At 41.2% G+C, this 20,232-nt stretch overlaps 1 protein-coding gene across 2 annotated transcripts in view; it reads left to right on the top strand.

The window, feature by feature from the left end:
- The window catches only part of LOC105273890 (midasin), a 56,163-nt gene extending 36,610 nt beyond the window's left edge, over positions 1-19,553 (top strand). For both annotated transcript variants that reach the window (XM_011316587.1, XM_011316586.1), the window contains exons 4-7: positions 8,061-8,208; positions 8,748-8,974; positions 9,836-10,047; positions 10,167-19,553. In XM_011316587.1, coding sequence (XP_011314889.1) covers positions 8,061-8,208; positions 8,748-8,974; positions 9,836-10,047; positions 10,167-19,419 — 9,840 coding nt within the window. In that variant the 3' untranslated portion in view covers positions 19,420-19,553. The remainder of the gene's footprint in view (positions 1-8,060; positions 8,209-8,747; positions 8,975-9,835; positions 10,048-10,166) is intronic.
- Positions 19,554-20,232: the final 679 nt, after the last annotated feature.

Genomic DNA, 20,232 nt, shown 5'->3' with positions numbered 1-20,232 from the left:
ACCACCACCGCCACTACAACACTCTCTCTCTCTCACTCTCACACACCATTTGCTCTATCCTTTCTCTCGAAATCTGTCTTTGTTACACTGGCGTGTGCGCTCTCGCTCTCTCCTTCAAGTGGTCCATCACGACTTACACCTCGGCATGTCCGTCTGATCTTTTACTAACGTCATCATCAACGCTGATGCACCACCAGCGCTCGCATTTTTCATATCAGTTATTCAAATTTTCGCGGCTCCATGGATGCAGCTCCCGTTTACGCCATCACCGGGAGGAGACGCCCTGATTGCCCGGGATGTGCTCTCACACTTTGCCCAGCATTTTATTTCACAGTATTTATCTATTTCTTTTTTGCTTTCCTGCTTTTCCGCTTTTCTGCTTCACTGTCAATGCCGCCCCCCCCCCCCCCCCCCCCCCCCCAGTGCTTCTCCATTATTCAACCCTCTGTCACACCTTCGGGGATAATTTCAATTCCCCGATGAATCCTCGAAAATTTGTCAACGGGAGTTTCGTATCACCAATTTTACGGTTGAAGAACAATTTTTCTTTTATCATTAAGTCAGGAGATTAAAAATTTTTCATTGTGATTTTAATTTCAATTTTGTTGAATTGTATCAGAATGAAAATGTTTGAATGGAATTAAATTCCAGGTGAATTAGCAGAATTGCATTATAAATATGTGAAAGACTCGCAATTTTGTATGAGGTGTAGAAAAATGTTAGTGATTCTGTAGCGGTTGAAAATACCAAGGAAAAAACAATGCCGATACATCCATCCATTCTCGTATACCTCAGCTCGTTCTCTCTTTATTCCTCCGGTGAAGAATAAACAGGCAGAGGACTATGGTGAATGCCTCTTTCGAGTGCCGGAGGATTCATTGTTTTCCAATAGCGCGAGAATCTACCACCTGGGGTATCATTGATTGGGATACTCAACATTTTACTGCTTTCTCTTCAGTAAGAATCTCAATGCACCAGCATAAGGTGCAGTTTATTCACCAGATATTCTCAATATTCGAATTGATTGGAATTACGACCGAACGAATTACCACAAATACTGATTAAAATGTCCGGGTGACATCGAGAGCGAAATAAATAATCTATTGACGCATTGCACAGACAATTGTTTCTATTTTCGGATATTTGCATTTTCAAATATTTATTCACCTGTTTTTTTTTTTTTGAGGACATTCAAATGGTCTCGACGCTTCGAGGAACAACTAATCAAAATGGAAATAATTTTCAAGCCCCTGCAGTACATCACGTCCTGTCATGTATGCAAAATACCGAGGTGTATTTACATTTTTTTAACCTCCATTTTACACAGAAGTCGATTGCTCTGGATCATTGCTTTTATTTTTTACTGAAATTTCTTGCAACTTTTACCTTGAAAAATGACAATTTTTTGTGTAATCCCTGTTTCCAGTGGAAGTCCGGCATAAAATTCTCATTAATTGAAATATAAAAGTTTTATTCGTTCTCGATACTATATAGCGCAATTATCTCAGGATACCGCAAGTTGTTCACCGCTTAAGTACAGACAACGAATAAATTTTATGTTCCATAGTAAAAGTTGCGGGCAGAAATTGTTTCGTGATGAATATAGCATTCCCTGAGATTTCATGTAATTTCAAAAAATTGTGGTATTAAGCCCCAAAATTGATCCGCAAAGACACTTTTTATCCGCTCAATTACGAGAAAACTAGTTTCCAACACTGCTGATTGTTCTGTACCAAGTATTCCAAGTATCTTTAAAACTCCACCCAACTAAAGACGTGCCTGCCCTATCAAATAAACCATTTATGCCGGCAGATGTGGTAGTAGCCAGTGAAATTCCTCCAGAAAGCGTTGGCAAAAATATGATAAAAAAGGTGAGTAAAATTTCAGAGGCAAGAAGCGCCTTTCTCCACGAGGGTAGGCATCCATTTGAGGGTTGCCATGAATCCATTTGTGGTTACTATGCAGCTGCGAATGGAATACGTAATGTAAATTTTACAACCGCCGACGGGTACAGCATCCAGACACAATTACCACAAACTATCATTATGAAATCTGCGAATGTCTTGAAACTGTGTCAACAAGAATTACCAATAAAATGTTAAAAATCCGAAGGCTGAATGTTTGGGTTCTCCTCTAGGTAGAAGTGTAATTTGTTTTATTTGACAGGGGAGGGAAAATTCCTCAGAGAAAATAATCATATATTTTCAGCTGTGCGGTTTGGTACGAATTGTCAACCCCTGCCACAGGGAAATGCACGATGGACACGAAATAGGGGTAGAAATGCGGCGGCGACGGATGGTTTTCAGGGTTGGGATCAGGGGAACAGATGAAACGAGCTTCTGATGTCTTCCGTAATGTAGACATAACCAGTAGTTATGGCTCGTGTTGCTTCTGGCTTGAGCTCATGTCGTTTTAACATTTATGTGAGTGATTCTCCGTTGCGACTTGCACGTATGGTCGGGCAAAATTGCAGACTTCTTTTGCCACAACTTTACTGGAAAACGACGAGTGGATTGCAACGTTTAACTTTATTCGCCACTTGCGGGTTTTTCCCCTCTTTTCACGCTTTCTCATGCCTCGATACACAAAAAAATCATTGATTTGTAGTTTCTTTATATTGATGAATGGTTGTCTGATGATAAATAGTCATTTTGAGGGAAACAATTATTGGATAATTGCTTGTACTCTACAAATCTTGTAATTTTTTTCTTCGGGCCAGTTTTATTCGGCATCTCATTGAGTTTTATTTTGAATTATTTGTCGATAAAATAGCGCCATGGAAATCAAATTCTCGGGGTCTCGCCGTTTTTTATTCGAGAATATCGCGGTTCAAACTCCGTGAAAAACTATCTCCCGGATTCAATTTAACGTTCGTCGCATAGATATGCAACACAATATTACCGCTCAATTCCCTTTTCTCGAATTTTCAGGAGCCATAGAAAAAGCGGAAAAGTTTGTGTACACGGTTCAATAGAGTCATTCAAAAATAGTGATTTCTTCCACAGACATATTATGGGAAATATATATCGGAATTTTCCCCTTTTCTCCCACAAAATCTCATAATTATCCCAAATTTCTATTTCTGTTCCTTTCAATTTACTCCCCAATTTGTTATTAAAAATCAACTTAATCTTTCAATTCACTATGAAATAATTACATTTCCATTCTGTTATTTTCCAAATGATGAAAATGCAGAGTAGATTTTTAATATTTTGTGGAAATAAATTTTTTCTTCGATTCGTGGAAGTAGAGAATTAGGGAGAATCGAGAAAAAGCGTCACTCAGATTCCATTATTGTTTGATTCCTCGAGTGAAACCGAGAAATAAATAAAAATCATGGAGAAACTTTAAACTGCTTTGTTCGCCGCATGGGAGAGCTTTTCCTAAAAGTTGTCCTGGATACCTATAACTTCACGTGCCTCTTCGAAGCATTGAAAAATGTTTCTCAGTACAAAGCAGCCAATCCTTACTCCGATACCATTGAAATATCTTGTTGAGAATGTGAAAAAAAAAAATCCGTGGGTCTTCACTCTGTCCTCCGGGATACCACCGGGAATTCTAGGCTTGAAGCAATGCCACAGTTACTTTGCTTTCTACCACTTTCAATTCTCACCACACTTTTTTCTCTACTTAGTTATTTACTTCCTGTTTGCCGACTTTTTATTTATTTTCCTACTGCTAACACCCACCGGGCAATCCTCCCCGTTACTTTCGACAACTCAACGAATATCGAACCAACTTTACAGAAATCTTCTCGTCGGGGTACATTCCTGTTGGTGAAATAAATAACTCAAATTTTTATCCATTTTTTTTAAACGAAGAGTAATGGAATGGTAGATGTATTTGCATCGTACTTATCCTGAAATTTTTAACAAGTTAATTAACTTAATTACCTTTTAACAAGTCGCAATATTCAATTCTGTGAATTCATATTCTAATGAAAATCTTGTCTGTAATTGAAAATCTTCATTTTTTTATTTCAAGAATGAATGAAGAATGAAGGCAACAGGCCTTTATAGCACTGGTCAAATTATGATACGATAAAAATGCCGTCGCTGGCACGATGAAACCATAACGATGCGAGGGAGAAAACTGCTGATAATTTTTGATCATTTCTCTTGCGCAAGATATCCCCTCAATTTACCCCCTCTGTAATATAATGTACAACTATTAGGACAAATACATGTCAACAACAAACGTTGTAAAGAAACTTCGGGGTACAAACTACCTCTTCTACCGTGAGACAATATGGAAGCACTTTGTTTGCGAGGGTTTTTCAGGATTTGCGGAGTAATCCATCAAGAGACAAGCAAAGGCAATAGAAGTTTTGTGACAACTTACTTTTGTTGAATTGCAGTTTGAGTTCACAATGCAGTCACAGATGAAGTTGAGGATAATGCAGCGGAGAATATTTATTTTAAAAAATATCCAGGACATCATCCATGTGTCATCCAATGTCTGAGATTTCATCCTACAGCCTCTGCTTATAATATAGGTGAAGCAAAATTCCAATTTATCCTGAGCGATTAATAAGAGAGACTACTGGAAAAAGCTATCGCATTCCCCAGAATTGTGAAGAAAGCTTGTTGGAAAACTCTATTAAATTTCCCAACTCATCTCGTACGACAACTCTGGAATCCCCCATTGTAATCCCTAGTAGATCGAATTTTAATCGTTCCTCGGACACATTTAATCCATTCAAACTGCAATAATCGAAATCAACATAAAGACTTCTACAAAAACATTTCTCGATGAAGAATGACCTCAGCGCCATGGACTGCTTTCCCTAGAGGTCTGCGATCAATCTTTCGATCCGCTCAGAGGATTGAAAAACCCGGAGCCCAATTAAGCAGAAAAAAATCTCCTGATTTCCGCGAAAACCCTTGAATTCCTCAGTAAATTCAGGTCTATAACAACAAAATTTAATTTATATTAACAAAAAATTGCGGTGAAAGTAGTCAATTTAATTGAATAGATAAATTAAAGTAATGATTACGCGTTCTGGAGAATGAAAATCGACTCTCCCCATCGGTCGAGTTAAAGCAATTTTGGCTCGCATGATCACCGCAAATTTATCCCCGCAAATATCACTGATTGAACCCGCAACAAGTGAATTCACTAAGAGACATGAGATCCTTCGCGGCTGATACTAAGCCCGTGGATTCGTCAAATCAAACGACAAACGATAATTCAAACCTATCAGCAAAATGAAATTCAAACAACTAGTAACTAGCTTCCGAGAATCTCGATGAACACACGGTAGTTTTCTGGCACAATGGAAAAGAGAAAAACTCGAGAATTGCACGGGTGATAAATCTGCAGTACAGACTCCCCGGAATCACCTGAAAAAATCCAATCAACATGGAAAATATTTTGTCAACCGTGATATTTGCTTGGCCCGTACATCGGAAGAGAATAGGTCAATGGATTTCATCCCTCGAACCCCTCAATTATTTTCCACGAGCAACGTAGATTCCTTATCTGCCAACCAGAATAGTTCGGACCATTAATAAATCCTTCCAAGTCGATGCACGGTGAAATTGTTCCCCAAATACTTCGGATTACACACGAAATAGCACTTTAATACCGCATCGCTGATAAAAAATTAAAATTTTATAGACTTTACATTTTTCCCGTAAATTTCGGAATTTTTCTGAATTCTGAGTACTAGACATAGAAATAAATATCCATTGAATGATTTCTGGAATTTTCATTATTCCGTGTATTATTTATGCACGTATTCATGTTTTTTTACCGATAGATATTTGTTCCTGTTGAATATTGTTTTTTCCAGTGTGGATTCATCTCCAGTTATAAATATCCATTTATTTCGAATTTGACACCCAAAGAGGTGATGAATCACAACTTGAGGACAAGTGTCTTTGGGCAAAATTGGTTGGCAATTGGCACTTGGCTGGGTAGAACGAGATTCTGTCGCTTTGTCGATTTTCAGAAACGAGTTTGGGGTGTAAATTTACCAATTTCGTCGCACTCAAACGCTCGTTTCCTATCAAATTGCAGACTGCACTAGAGGGTAAAAATAAATATCACCCAATTATAAATATGATACTTTCCACAAATTCTCGATGAGACAATGGCGAGCATTTCCAGGACTATTGTAGAATAAGCCTGGGAGCATCGAAAAAGTTCATCAGGATTAATGAAGTTAGCGGTGGAATTTTCTCGGGGCTTTCTCTCATGATGTTCACACACTTGGAGTGACGTAGGTTTTCGTGGGGTCCGAGGCAACCTTTTTAAACTTTTTCGCGTTGGTATATCGATTTTCTTCGTCGAGAATGCTCGAAACTTTTCTCCACCTTTTTTCCTCTCTCCCCCACATGCTCCTACCATCATTTTTTTCCGTCTCTGTAGCATTCCCTTTTTGTTTGTGATGTATGTTGCACCGCAACCCCTGGTTTATTGGAAATATTGTTGAGCTGTGGTCTCCAGTTATCGCTGGTAATTCAAAAGATTCGGTACTACAACAGAAGTTATTTCGCTCAATGAAATGTGCATTTATAATAATTATTGATTGTTATTTGCAATGGTATCAATTTTTCTTCCTTTTTTTTTCTACTGAGGACTGATTCTCGAGGATTTATTATAGTTCTGGGTGAAATATGTGGGATATTTAATTAATTACTTCGGAGATGTTTTTCTCTTCTTTGCCAAAAATTATTCCTCGGAGAAATGTAGATAATGAACGCTTGATGTGGTGAACATCTCCGTAAATATTAAATCATTTTCATGATGGATTTCACTGAATATGTTCTGTATTTTAATGGAGGAGTTACGCAATGGTCTATGGACGAATATTGAAGTTATAATGAAAGATAGCCCCAAATTTTCAACTACGATTTTTTCCTTTCCCAATCCCTAGAGATTTGCTGATTTTTATTTCGGTGTCAGAACAATCGTATTATGAAAATCCAATTTTCACACAGTGAACCTTTGCTACACTGTGCTACTTCGCTGTAACCATCTGGCTTTCTCAGGAAAAGTATTTTATTGTGGGAAAAATTCGAATTCTTCACTACCATGAATTAAATATTTGCTCATGCTTTCCGCCTCGAGAGTTGATACCCAATGAATACATCACTGTACCAGCATGCACTCAACACAAATTTCCAAGCAGATCGCGCAAACTTGTGGAATTGAAGCTGCGAACAATCTGTCAATGCAGATGTTACTTCCCAGAAAACACTAAAATAAAATGAAAGTTGAACCCTCCCGCCTATAGCAATTGAAAAGTCATTACCCTGAGTGTTCTCCAAAATTTCTGACAAGTGTTGCACTCCCTAATTTAGGAGTTAATAATTCAGATCCAAAAAGGCTCACAGTTTCCAACAACGAAAAATCAATGAACATTTAACACAAACATGGCCAATACCGGAATTTATTGAAATGGGGTCATAAGAATTTAGGAGGTTCTCGAATTTGTTGATAAGACATCAGTGTTATCGATCTTCAATATATTTACCCCGTAGGAATGCCATGCAGCATTCCAAAAAGCCATTGAAATCGGATATGCTTTGATGGGCGGATGAATAAGAACTGGCGGGATAAACCGTTAGGGGAAAGAGAAACGAAATCAGCGCAAATCCAGAGACGAGAGGAGTGAATTGAGGAGGTGCCCGAGAGACCCGTATCAATCATTTTGATTCATGAGATAGGGCCTTCTAGGGGATTATCCCGTCAGATATCCGCCGGAAATAATGTCCACCCCATTCACCTAGTGGCCCAGAGACATACCCTCTTTTTCTTTTCCCTTTCGTATAACTTTGAAGATACAAAACTGAGGTAAACCCGTAATTATTACCATTTTCGGAAATTAGTGAACATGTTCAAGAGTCATTACCCATGTGATATCAAATTTCTGATGACTTAAAATACGAAAATTCCCATCGGATATTTAATCCGACTGAAAATCTCGTCGTCAAATTGTAGAATATTTGTTTATATAATCAATTAAATAATTACTACATTGATATTGTTATGTGATAATTAATAAAATTTAACTAGCTCTCATGGATCGACTTGTTTTGCTATTTTCGTTGTAGACTGATTACAATCGACATTTGGAGCAGCTTATTTCGGATACTGAGGATGTGCTGATAGCATTTATCACTGAAAATCTGGGTAATCAGCCCAAGGACACTCTCGCTGATCTCCACGGTCAATTAGAAATCGTTAAGGGATTATCCAACGGTAAGGAAATGAGGTTTAAGGTGTTGTCGAGGGATTAATGGGGTTTATTGATAAATACGCTAACTGTTTGCATGAATCATGATATCGGTGAACTCGAGGGAGTGATGAACGATGGGAGCTTTGAGTGTGGATGAGTTTTTAAGTATTGAGAGATTTTTATTCTTTGCATTTCTCTTAAATGAATTATCATCGGGTGGAGAATGGGATTTTCAATTCTCTGAGTGCTGGGAACTGCATGAAGACAGATGAACAGCATTTCGAGAAAAATTAATGACAATATCTCATTACTGATTTCCTTCTTCAATTTCTCCAGTACAAGTTCCAACAGTTTTATAGTAACGAGAGGCTTGATATCTCGTCCGGTTGCAATCATAAAACATTGGGACTCAAGTGAGGAACTTTTTTATGGGGGCGAATAAATTGGTAGATGAAATTTTATGATCATGAGAATGTAAAGTACGGCTGGAGCTTCTGGAGGGGTTGTATGGTGATAAAAGATATCATTTACTTGAGCTGTTTTTTTTTTGTGAAACTTACAGATGGAAGTACTGCTGCCAAGACACAAGTCGCCGAGATCGATATCTTTTTGCAGCGTATTGAAAAACTATTGCAGCTGATTTCGATGATGAAAGGACTCCAGTCAACGGGAACAACTGATCTGACCAGGATCGAGACAAAACTGGCGAATCTGGCTGCAGTTGTGAGGGAAGATAAATGTTTGAATGCGGGTGGAAAGTTTGAATGGGTCGACAGTGTGTTGGTGAAGGTAAAAGTCAATTTTTTTTTACGACCTTTTTAACACCTGAAATTGTTAAAAGGGAACTGAAACTCCAGGGGTAGTTGATTGCGGGGAGGGTTCATTTATGTTTTTCAATTCTATTTAAAGAAATTGTGTGGAATTGAAAATCTTCCTCAGACTATTGTAAATGTTTTCAATTTTTTGACAATTACAATATCGTGACAGAAGATATATTGACTGTTACTGAAAAGGGTGGAGTAAAATGAGTAAAACGTTTTGGGGTAAAAGCTTTCACTGTTGAGTGCTCGAAAATGAAGATAGTATTTTTATTGGATGCATTGAAAAATTTCTGTTGAATCTATATTTAGCCAAATGACCCATTACATGGAAATGGAAATCGATGAGCGGATGAGATGTTGATTCTATTAGAGCCAACCCATCACACGTCTGTTTGGAAATTTCCCGGTCAATTGACCTAATGAAATACTAAATTGTGTGCTAGAGTGAAATAAATTAACTTGATTTGAACGAACGTACTCGAGAGATCTCTCAATCTGAGAGGGAGCAATTCTTCCCCAGAGGGTTGTCTTACGCAAAAGGTTCTCATAACCACTTTCCCATCTTACTCACTTTCACATATTATACTTAAAAAAATTACGTGAAACTAAAATATCTATAAAATTATCTACTTCGATTACCGACAATATTACAATAGCCCCGAAAATCCAATAATTTCCAGAGAAAAAAATCTCTTGATATTTTCAATTCCAAAATAGTATATTTCTGGACTGTCCGGAATATACTATTTTGAAATATACTATTTGAAATATACCGGAAATATACTATTTTGTTTAGAAACATTTAAAATATTAATATGCGATTTTTTAGTGTCTTCGAGATGGCACATGGCTCCTAGTGGATCAGGTAAACCTGTGCAGTCCAGCGGTCCTCGACAGGCTGAACGGTCTCCTCGAACCAAATGGAGTTCTCACGATTGGTGAACGCGGTATCGATCAATCTGGCAATGTTAACACCGTAAAACCGCATCCTAATTTTCGTCTTTTTCTCACTATGGATCCCAACTACGGCGAGATATCGAGGTACTTTCACAATCGATCTCATAACTATTCGCTTTTTTTATTGCTCTTTACCACTTTCATATTATATTTTGTAAAACAACTCAATTGATAATTAATTGCTCATTAATTTATTCTACTAGGGCGATGAGAAATCGAGGGGTGGAGATTTACCTTCTCCCCCGAGGAACCTCTCATGACCTCAACTTCCTGGACATGAAGTCACAGCTGCAGGCTCAAGGAATAATCCAAAACACTCACCAGAATGCACTTATCAACTTGAACCAGACGATATGGGCATCCCAACTGGTCCGAAAATCCGGAGGAAATCAAGTCTTGCAAGCAGCCTCATTGATATCACAACAAGTGAATCGAGGTTTTCCCGTGGAAACTGCGTTCAAGACTGCCTGTGAAAACGTCTACATAAAAGCTCAGAACATTCACGACCCTCAAACATCACAAAGGCTGAAGCAGTTGATTGGGAGCTCAATAGCTGCTCAGAATTTAAGGGAAAGGAAACCAGGGTACCTGGACCCCTCAGAGATGACACCCCAGACTATGGAATTTCTGGAGAACGCTAGATTGTCCCTGATGAAGCAACAGGGCACGAACATGAAGGCCATCTGCACCAAATACGACGAGTGGCAGAAACGACATAAAACTAAACATCTCCTGACGAATTTTCTCGATGAGAGCTACTATCCCAAATCTAAACCACATGAAACTGAAGCTCCCATTACTGAAGACGTTTTTCTCCACTTCGTGGTAAATTTCTTCGAGCATGCGAGCGTCGAGGATTTCCATATGCGATACGATTTTCTGATCACCAGACACTCCTCAATTCTTGGGAAGCACAGACACCTGGCGGAGAAGCTGAATGACCTGAAGAAGATCATCAACACTGCAGCTGAAGGACTCGTCAGTCGTTCCCTCCCCTGGCATCCTCTGACCTCCCCCTGCAGTTTCACGCCTGATCAGGTCCAGCTGGCCCTAAAAATCTCCCTAATGGCTCACATAAAGATATGCCTGGTTGGACCAGATACTTCCAAACCTCAGAAGAATGATCTCGACCAGATAACGATCGAAGATTATTCACGAGCACATGAGCACCTCAACGTGTTTTCCCATAATTTTTCAGTGCCTATGATGGAATTCGCCGCCACTGTTAAAGTACTCAGTGAATGGATCGAGATCTACATTCTCCACGCCATAAAAAATCTCACGTACAGGAGCTGCATCGATCTGAGGAGACACTTTGTGCGCCTGAAACGATTCTACGATCAGGGGAAAGTTGTACTCTATATGCGGAGGGAAGATCCTGAGAAAGAAACGATTGATAAAATCGAGAGGACCCTCGAAATGCACTGTCGCTGGATGGTGAAATTTGTGATAAAAACTATGAACGAGTCCTTGCAGGTCGAGGACGAGAAGGTTCACGAATACTTGAAAACACTAAAATTAACGGTTAATAAACTAGTTGGGAATATAGAGGATGAAAATACTGGTTTTCAAAGGCTCTCCGAGGTGATACGGAAAAACATGAATTTCCTTCCTCCATTCAAGTCAGCTGAGATAATCTCTATCAACGATCGATTCCAGAGAGTACTGACAGAGCTTACCCCAGTGGCTAATGTCTCCGGCTCGTCACTCCATTCGCGCCTGAGATTAATGATGATCCAAATGAAAGAATGTGCAGAGTTACGAGTGAGTTTAATTAAAACCTGGAGGGACATTAATATTAGTCAGAGCCCCGAGGAGACGAGCGACGTAATATCTGATGTAGAAGTGATATGTACTGATCGTAAATTGTCACTGGATACAAACGAAAAAATTTCACTGGCACTGGAGTATTTTTTAACATCTAGAACCGAGAGGGAGTTGAGTGAAGCAGCCATGAAGATTCAACTGTGGCCCATTTACGAGTATCTATTTCTCTTGATGACTAATAAATTACACAGACTCCTTTGCGAGAAAATGATCAATCCGGGAAGAAGTCAGATGCCTCGTGAGTTATTCACAAATTTTGCAGGGGTCGCAAGTATTCCTATCAGTCTGTTGGCAGTGCTCGATACTATTTACGTTGGTGGAAGAAAACTTGAGTATTCTCTGATGTCTGAGCTTTTCTGCCAGCTGAGGAGCTTCAGAGACAGTTCTCTAGTTTGCAGAGACCCAGAGGCTGTTCTCAATTTGTCTGGTGTCAGTCGTGATGATATTGATTTTGTCAATCTCCCTGATTACCACCAAACTGATTCCAATTCCCTCCTACAGCCAACTCTGGTCATCCTTCTGTCTAGTTTAATTCTCAACAAGACTGACAGCAAAAAGGACATAGCGGTGATAAAAACAGCTACTTTGGGCAGTTGCAAGGATAAAACTAATCAACTGAAGATGCTGAATGAAGTGGTGTGGAGGAACAGTGGAGCAATTAACTCTGGAGAGTATCAGTTCCTCAGAAACGATGCTCAGGCTTTAGTCGGCTACGTGACTAATTACTTGAAAATAATTGAGGATATTGGAGACGAAACTGCGGGAAAAATCATTCTCAGTCCTATGAATTTTAAATTGGCAATTGGATTGAGATACAAGGTGGAGTATTTTCAACCCCTGATGGAATTTAGAGACTTTCTGAAAGACTCAGAAGATCGGGCATTAGAGTCGTACACGGCCAATGAGCTGGGGATGAAGTGGGCTCAATTGGGGGTTCACCAAATTTTTTTCTTTACTCTGCTTAATGTGATAGATCCAGTAGAGAAAATCGATCACAAGATCGAGTTCACTGAGGAATGCATCAAAGACCTGGAGAATATGGTGTATTCGATTCGTTTCGATGGAATGATCCTAGGGGATTGCCCAGAGACTCACGACCCGAGGGTGATGGAAGCTCAGAAAGCTCTGGACAAGTTGTATATTAAACGAACAGAATTGCTCAAAGCCAGAGGATACCGAGCACCAAATGCCAAATATATGAAGTTAAGCGAAACTCTCAGAGATTTCAGACAGGCTTTCCTAGAACCAAATGTCATTCTTATACCACTGGAGTCTCTCTGCAATTTGTTATCCAATAGTTCAACAATGGATGACCAAAAATTTATGACCATTGTGGATGAGGCAATAAAACGTCTTGAGGGGCATGACAGATCCCTCCAGGAGTTCTCCGCGAGACTGAGGTATAAATTCTTCACTAATTATCGAGATCTGGTTCAGCCTATCCAGACAGCTCTGGCCTACGTACATCATGGGATGAAAATGGTCATCGACGAATCCACTAGACTCGTCGCCGAACGAAAATTGAGTTTTCACTTTTCGTCGAGTGCCGAGAACTTCTTTCATAACATCGTGAGGTTTCCAACTGTTGGACATAAGCAGGAAAATTTACTTCAGTTGATTGATCTGTGCACTCGCAAAAGTACCAGGGAGTTCATAGATTCGAACATTGAGGCGAGGGGGCTGGGCCCAGGTGTTGGGATGATGGAGATCTTCAACACATTGAAGAATTCCCTCTCTGAACTTTATAATTATACGAGTCTGAATGGAAGGGTGACACCAGAGATCTGGAAGGTGTTGGAGAAAATTCTTTTGAAAATTGTGCTAATCTGGCAGAAAAAGGAGATCGAAGGGGAACGAAAGAAGGAGCAGGAGGACTCGTTATACAAACATAAAACCCAAAGTCTGGGGGAAGTGCCAACTGAGGAGGAAGAGATAAACTTGGAGCTGCATAGATTATTTCCAAGTCATCGTGAGGATGATTTTGAGGGGATTGAGGGTGAGGCAACGTTGGAAACGATGAATTCACAGGCAAAGGAATCTCGAAGCGATGGGGAGTGTATCTTCGAGCATCTCTTCACTGATGAGGACATTCACGAGGTCTACAAGATCCACTCGAAGCTGGTTCAGCACTTTGTCAGAGCCCCATGGCTGAAGCCCAGTGATATCAATCCTAAAAGAACTTACATTGAGCCCCTTTTGGAGAGATTCAGAACCTTTAATACACTTCTACCAAATGCCCAGGCAGCTCTGTCGTCTGAGTTATCTACAAATCTCCATATGAGTTTCAATATTTTGACATCAGTGGCCGCTTGCAACAGTCAGGGGGAGAACTTCCTCGAGGACTTTTCATTCAACGTGAAACCCTACGACTTCTACAGATCACAGAACATCGAAGTAGTGAAGGAGTGTCTACCCACCCTCGAGGGAATTCTGAACAGAGTCAATAGCCTATTGAATCAGTGGCCAGAGCACCCAACTCTCTCCTCAATTCGCACAATTGTCATTCGAATCAACAGCTTCTCCATCGACTCGCCTGTCTCACGATTCCTCACAGGTCTCGAGCTCCTTCTCATAAAAATGAGAGAATGGGAGGAAAACGCCCACTCTGGCGTCAGTCTTGTTGAGCACTCGACTTGCCTCATACAGCAGATCATCGAGTGGAGGAAACTGGAATTGAAGTGCTGGAGAAGCTGTCTTGAGACAGCCTTTGAGAGACTCAAGGCTAAAACATCTAAATGGTGGTTCCTGCTGTTTCGTGTCATTCAATCGTACCTGAATAAGCAAGAAACCCAGAAATCTGCATCAGTGGAAAACGAGGAGATAACATCAAAGAAATTAATCGAACGTTTGGAGAATTTCATGAGTCAGTCTCCACTGGTGGAGTTCCAAGCTAGACTCGATCTGCTCTACACTTTCCATTGTCACATTTGCTGTGTCGAACCTGGACTGGAAAGGGATGAGCTCCTAGCCATTTTCTGGAATGTTCACAACTACTACAGTCAATTCATCAAGGAAGTAGAAGCCAGAATAAGTTCTCTCAAGTCTCCAATCGAGAAGAAACTCAAGGACTTTGTTAAAATCGCTAGATGGAACGACATCAACTACTGGTCTGTGAAGGAAACAGTCGAGAAGACTCACAGGACCCTCTGCAAATTCATTAAAGAGTACGAGAGTGGGTTGAAACAGAATGTTGCAGTGTGCTTACTCGTCAAGCCTTCAAATTATGATCTGGAGTCGAGTCGAGGGGAGTGGGATCGTCCCAGTGATCGAGACTACACAATCGACCCAAAGGACTTTGTCACTCGTCTGGTTCCCAATGAAAGAGCCCTCCAGGTGCAGAATGATCTCATAAACCGAAGTGTCAATCTCTTCATAAAAAGTAAAGGACTCTGTGAGGAAACGATAGCAAAGTCGAATTATCCATCATTGAGATCAGAACTGGAGCAGTTTATCGAGGATTCTATGGCTCATGCCATCACACTGAAGAGTCTTGATGTCGACAGGACATTGCCACAGACTAAACAGAAGTCCCATGCCAAGAGTATTCTCCAGCAGAAGAAGATGGCACTTGCTGACTACTTTAAGACCTTGACAACCTTTGGGATGTCCTACAGGAAGGGACTGCTGGTCCTAAAAAATCGACCTGACGACATCATCGACTTCACACTTCCCCCAGTGGAGGTTTTCTCAGCCTTCGAATATCTCAATCAAAGCGCCGATAGCCTTGAGAAAATTGATCAGCAGATGCTGGCGCAGTGGGATAGTTGTCAATCTTATTTCTACAAATCCCTGATTAAACTCAATGCCCTCAACAGTGCATTCAGAGTTCAAACTAACTTGGGAGTGCCCGATATGGAGAGATGCAGTGGCTTTTCCAATCACTTGATGCTCCTAGTGAACAACGAGAAGAGGACGCTAGCAGATAATTTTGTTAGTTTTCTGACTCTCAAGGAATATGTCGCAGATTTGATGAGAGTTGATATTGGGGATGACGATCTTCCACTTCACGATGAAATCAGTGTTTGCTCTCTTAGTTTGAAGGATTTGCTGTTGTTCCTTCGAATCAACATCGAACAGCTGGGGATTTATATCCACTCATGTCCCAGGGGTGATCTTACTGACGAAAACGAGATTTTACTCCTCCACGTCCATGACGACAGGCCCATAAACCATGTCCGAAAAGATGACGACATATGGAGGTCAGCAGACAGTATGCTGAAGGGTTGTGAAGACATTGTAATTAAAGAGATGAATAATTTTGAAAAAGTATTCACTCGGTTTTCGCAGTCTCTTCTCAGGACCCCGATTCATTACAATTCCTTGAGAATCTGTCGACAGAGTCTTCATAAAATCAGTGACATCATCTCTAGCTTTGGAGCACTCTTTCCTAGTGATCACCCTGTCTTGAAGACGATACTGTACATGAAGACGCGGATTAATAAGTGGTCCGTCTGTTTTGAAAAGCTCAAACTCACGCCAAATTCGAAATTCAATCCTGAGGACGACAGGATGATCGATTTCTGTAATAATGCTGAGGATCTAATGAAGACTGTTTTATTAGTAATACAGAATAAGTACAAAGATATAAGCACAAATGGGGACACCTTGAATAAAAATGCAGCTTTGGAGCGGAGGGAAGATGAGAAAAGTAAGCTGCAGGAAAATGGGTTACGAGAAAAATTAATCGAGTCCTTGGAGAAGGATGTCATCAACTTGAGACTGAGGGAAGTGAATGAGAAACTCGAGAGACTTCTGAAGCTCAATCGGAAGCTGGAGCCATTGCCTTCGCAGTCCAATATCATTTGGCAGAGAATTCTGCCATTACTTAGTCAATATCTCTTGCTATCACAATTCTATCTTCACGAGCAAGTGGCACTCTTTAGAACAAGTTGTAAATTCCTGTACATCCAGTTGAACGTCTTTCTGGATTTGGCAACGAATGGTTTCTGTGTTCCGAAAGATCTCGATTTTGATGGTGCTGAGGCTGACGAGGATGGTGAGCAACGGGATTCTGACAAAGGAGGAATGGGCCTTACTGAGGGAGAAGGTAAGAAGGACGTGTCTGATAGACTAGAATCGGAGGATCAGCTCGAGGATGCAAGACCTGCTGGTGAGGAGGACGAATCGAAAGAGGATAAGGATTGCCAGGAGGAGGAGAACGGTATCGACATGAGTGAGAACTTTGACTCTAAACTCCAGGATTTAGAGAAACCAGAGGGGGAGGATGACGACGAGGAGAAGGAAGACGATGAGGATCTTGATAAAGAGATGGGGGACACTGAGGAAGGGACTGAGCAACTGGATAAAGAAATCTGGGGAGATGACCAGGAGGAGGAGGAAGGAAGCGAGCCCAAAGAGAGTGACGAGCAGGGTTCAGGAGAGCAGCTTGGGGACAAGGAGATGTCTGCCAAAGATGACACGACGAAAAACTCGACTGATGAGAAGCAGAACCATGAAAATTGTGCAGGGGATGAACATAAAGAGGAGATTAATGAGATGAACGAGCCAGATGTCAATGACGATCAGATTAATCCTTATCATGGGAATCAAGAGCCGCTGCCAGAGCCTGAAGCTATGGATCTTCCAGAGGACTTGAATCTTGATGAGGGAGAGGGCAAGGAGGACAATGGTGAGGGGGAGGAGAACCCTTTCGATATTGACGAGATGAAGGAGGCCATGCCACCATCAGAGGCGGAATCTGAGAAGCCTCAGGATGAAGAGAAAAAAGATGAAACAGGTGAGAATCAGGACGATTCCGGTGACGAGGAAAGTCCCTCTACTTCAGATCCACAGGTGAAGGACCTAGAGAACAACGAGGAGAACGAAGAGAACTCTGAAGACGGGTCCAAACAAGCGCCAGACGGCTCAAAAGAAATAGATCCAAGTCCTGAGGAAACTGAGAAATCCCCTGAGGAACAAGTAGCCCCCAGTGTGGACGATGCGAGTAAAGAGACTGACGCAACCCAAGACCAGAAAACTGATGGCTCCCACGATAAAGTTCCTGATAAGGAGAATCAGAACGAGGACCAAGAGTCCTCAATGACTGAGAATAATCAAGACGGCGGAGAAGACAAGGGGACAGGCCAGGCGCAGTCTGAGGAACCTGAACATGGCCATGCTGGTATTTCGGCACAGACTACGCCTGTGCAACGTCAGGATATGCAGCAAAAACAGCAGGAGAAGAGGAAGAATCCTGGGGAGAGTGACGATAAACGAGCGATAGTGGATAACGTTCAACCTGACAAGAAGAAGCAGAGGATGATTCAATCGAGGGAAGACTCCTCTCGAGGTGATGATGATGATGAGGGGGAAGAGAGTAAAGATGGCGACATCGATATGTGTAAACACGTGAAAGAGGCAGAGAGATACGATAATTACGCGACCGATGCTGCAACCGAAGAACAGGCAAAAAAACAGAAAGCAGCAGATGCAGACGATCCTGAAAAGAATGAGGAAGAGATGGAGGTGGATATGCATGAAGACGAAATAATCGAGGAAGAAAAGCAGGGAGCTACTCAGAACCCCGAGGAAACCCCTCAATCAGAGGAAAGGAAGGATCGAGAGAAGTCGAAAACAAGCTCGAAAGGGCAGACTGTTGAGGAGTCACAGATGGAAACTCAGGTGGAGGTCGAGGGAGAGATTATAGGGACCGTTAGCGTTCAGAGAGCAGCAGAATCTACGTTCTATACGAATTTGATGGAGGAGTCATTGACAAGGATTGAGGAGAAGAGACGAGAGATCGAGGGGATGTTAAGTGAGTGGAAGTCTATTCCTACCACGAAGGAGGCTCTGGCAGCCTGGAACAGCCTCTGTGCAATGACAGAGAGCTCTGCCAGGGATTTATCTGAGAAATTAAGGCTTGTGCTGGAGCCAACTCAAGCTAGTAGGCTCAAAGGAGATTACAGGACTGGGAAGAGAATTAATATGAGGAAAATCATTCCTTACATTGCCAGTCAATTCAGGAAGGATAAAATTTGGATGAGGCGCACTAAACCATCGAAGAGGGATTATCAAATTGTCCTGGCACTCGATGACAGCAGCAGTATGGCTGATAATCACTCGAAGGAGTTGGCGTTTGAGTCACTTGCACTGATTTCCAAGGCTCTGGGTTACCTAGAGGTTGGTGAGCTCAGTGTTTTGAGTTTTGGAGAGTCCCCAAAGCTTTTACATCCACTGGGTGCTCCATTTACTGAAGATTGTGGCTCCAGGCTCATCCAGGATATGCAGTTCAATCAGAAGAACACGAAGATCGCTGAGTTGGTAGATTTCACTGTCGATATGTTCGAACAGCAGAGTAAGACTACTGATAATGCTAAATTACTCATTATCTTGAGCGATGGCAGAGGAATCTCTTCTGATGGGCTCAATAAGGTTGTTCGTGGTGTTCGGAGGGCTCAGCTCAAGGACATCTTTTTAATTTTTATCATTGTGGAGAATCCAAATGGCAGGGACTCGATCTTGGACATTCGCAATGCTATCTTTGAAGATGGAAAAGTTGTCTTCCATCCTTATCTTGACAGCTTTCCTTTTCCTTTTTATATGATTCTCAAAGATATCAATGCACTCCCTGGTGTTCTCAGTGATGCCCTTAGACAGTGGTTCGAGGTCGTGGGGAAAATTGATGCTTAATTGATTTTTTTTTCAAGTTTGTACATCAGAAATATGTATATCAGATTTCAGAGTGAGGTGTTTTTAATACGAGCCAATTAGCGACTTTATTCCAATGTTGTTAAATTTATAGGTTTCATCCGAATGACATAACGTGAGACAATTTATGGAAATAAAAAAGTAATTTCTATGAAAAATATCTCTAGATTATTCTTCCCTTGTTTCTTCACAAAGAGTCCTCCCTCTTCTGGAAACAGTATTAACATTCCGAGACCTTCACAATCCAGAGAGTCTGCTAATTACCGGGCAAGCCCTGATAATTTAGAAATCCGAGGATAACGCAGAGATCTTTTCCGAGGTGATGGCGTACGGTAACTGATCACACTCTTCCAATCACCGTTTTACATATATCAAAAATTCCCCCCGAGATGTCGCAACAATGTCAATTTCCCTGATTGATTCCAAAGTGCCGACCACCCCCTCCTCCTGTCATCAATAATAAGAACTCCATAACTTTAGAATCGCGAAATTATGCAGGAGCCCACAGAACTCAAAGAATTCATAAGAATTCACTTGCGCGTCCCCTATTCCCCACTAAAGGATTCCATTCGGCAATAATTGAATTGAACCCCCCTTTCCCCCAAAAATTAGTATAATGCAAGTCGGGCTGCTTCCACGACGAAATGCCGTTATGCGGATATTGCAACCATCCGAAAACCGAAGGAACAGCGCAATCATAAAGCCCCCCTCCACCAAGGAATGGGCGGATGCATTTGAACCCCCCGAATTTATGAATTATGGTGGTACGAGCAGGTTCCCGGAGCGTTCTTATTC

The sequence above is a fragment of the Fopius arisanus genome, unplaced genomic scaffold, assembly GCF_000806365.1.
Source record: "Fopius arisanus strain USDA-PBARC FA_bdor unplaced genomic scaffold, ASM80636v1 scaffold00008, whole genome shotgun sequence".
In the NCBI taxonomy this organism is placed as follows: Eukaryota; Metazoa; Arthropoda; class Insecta; order Hymenoptera; family Braconidae; genus Fopius; species Fopius arisanus.
The sequence above is the reverse complement of the archived record's forward strand: the minus strand, read 5'-3'. Positions and strand labels throughout refer to the sequence as shown.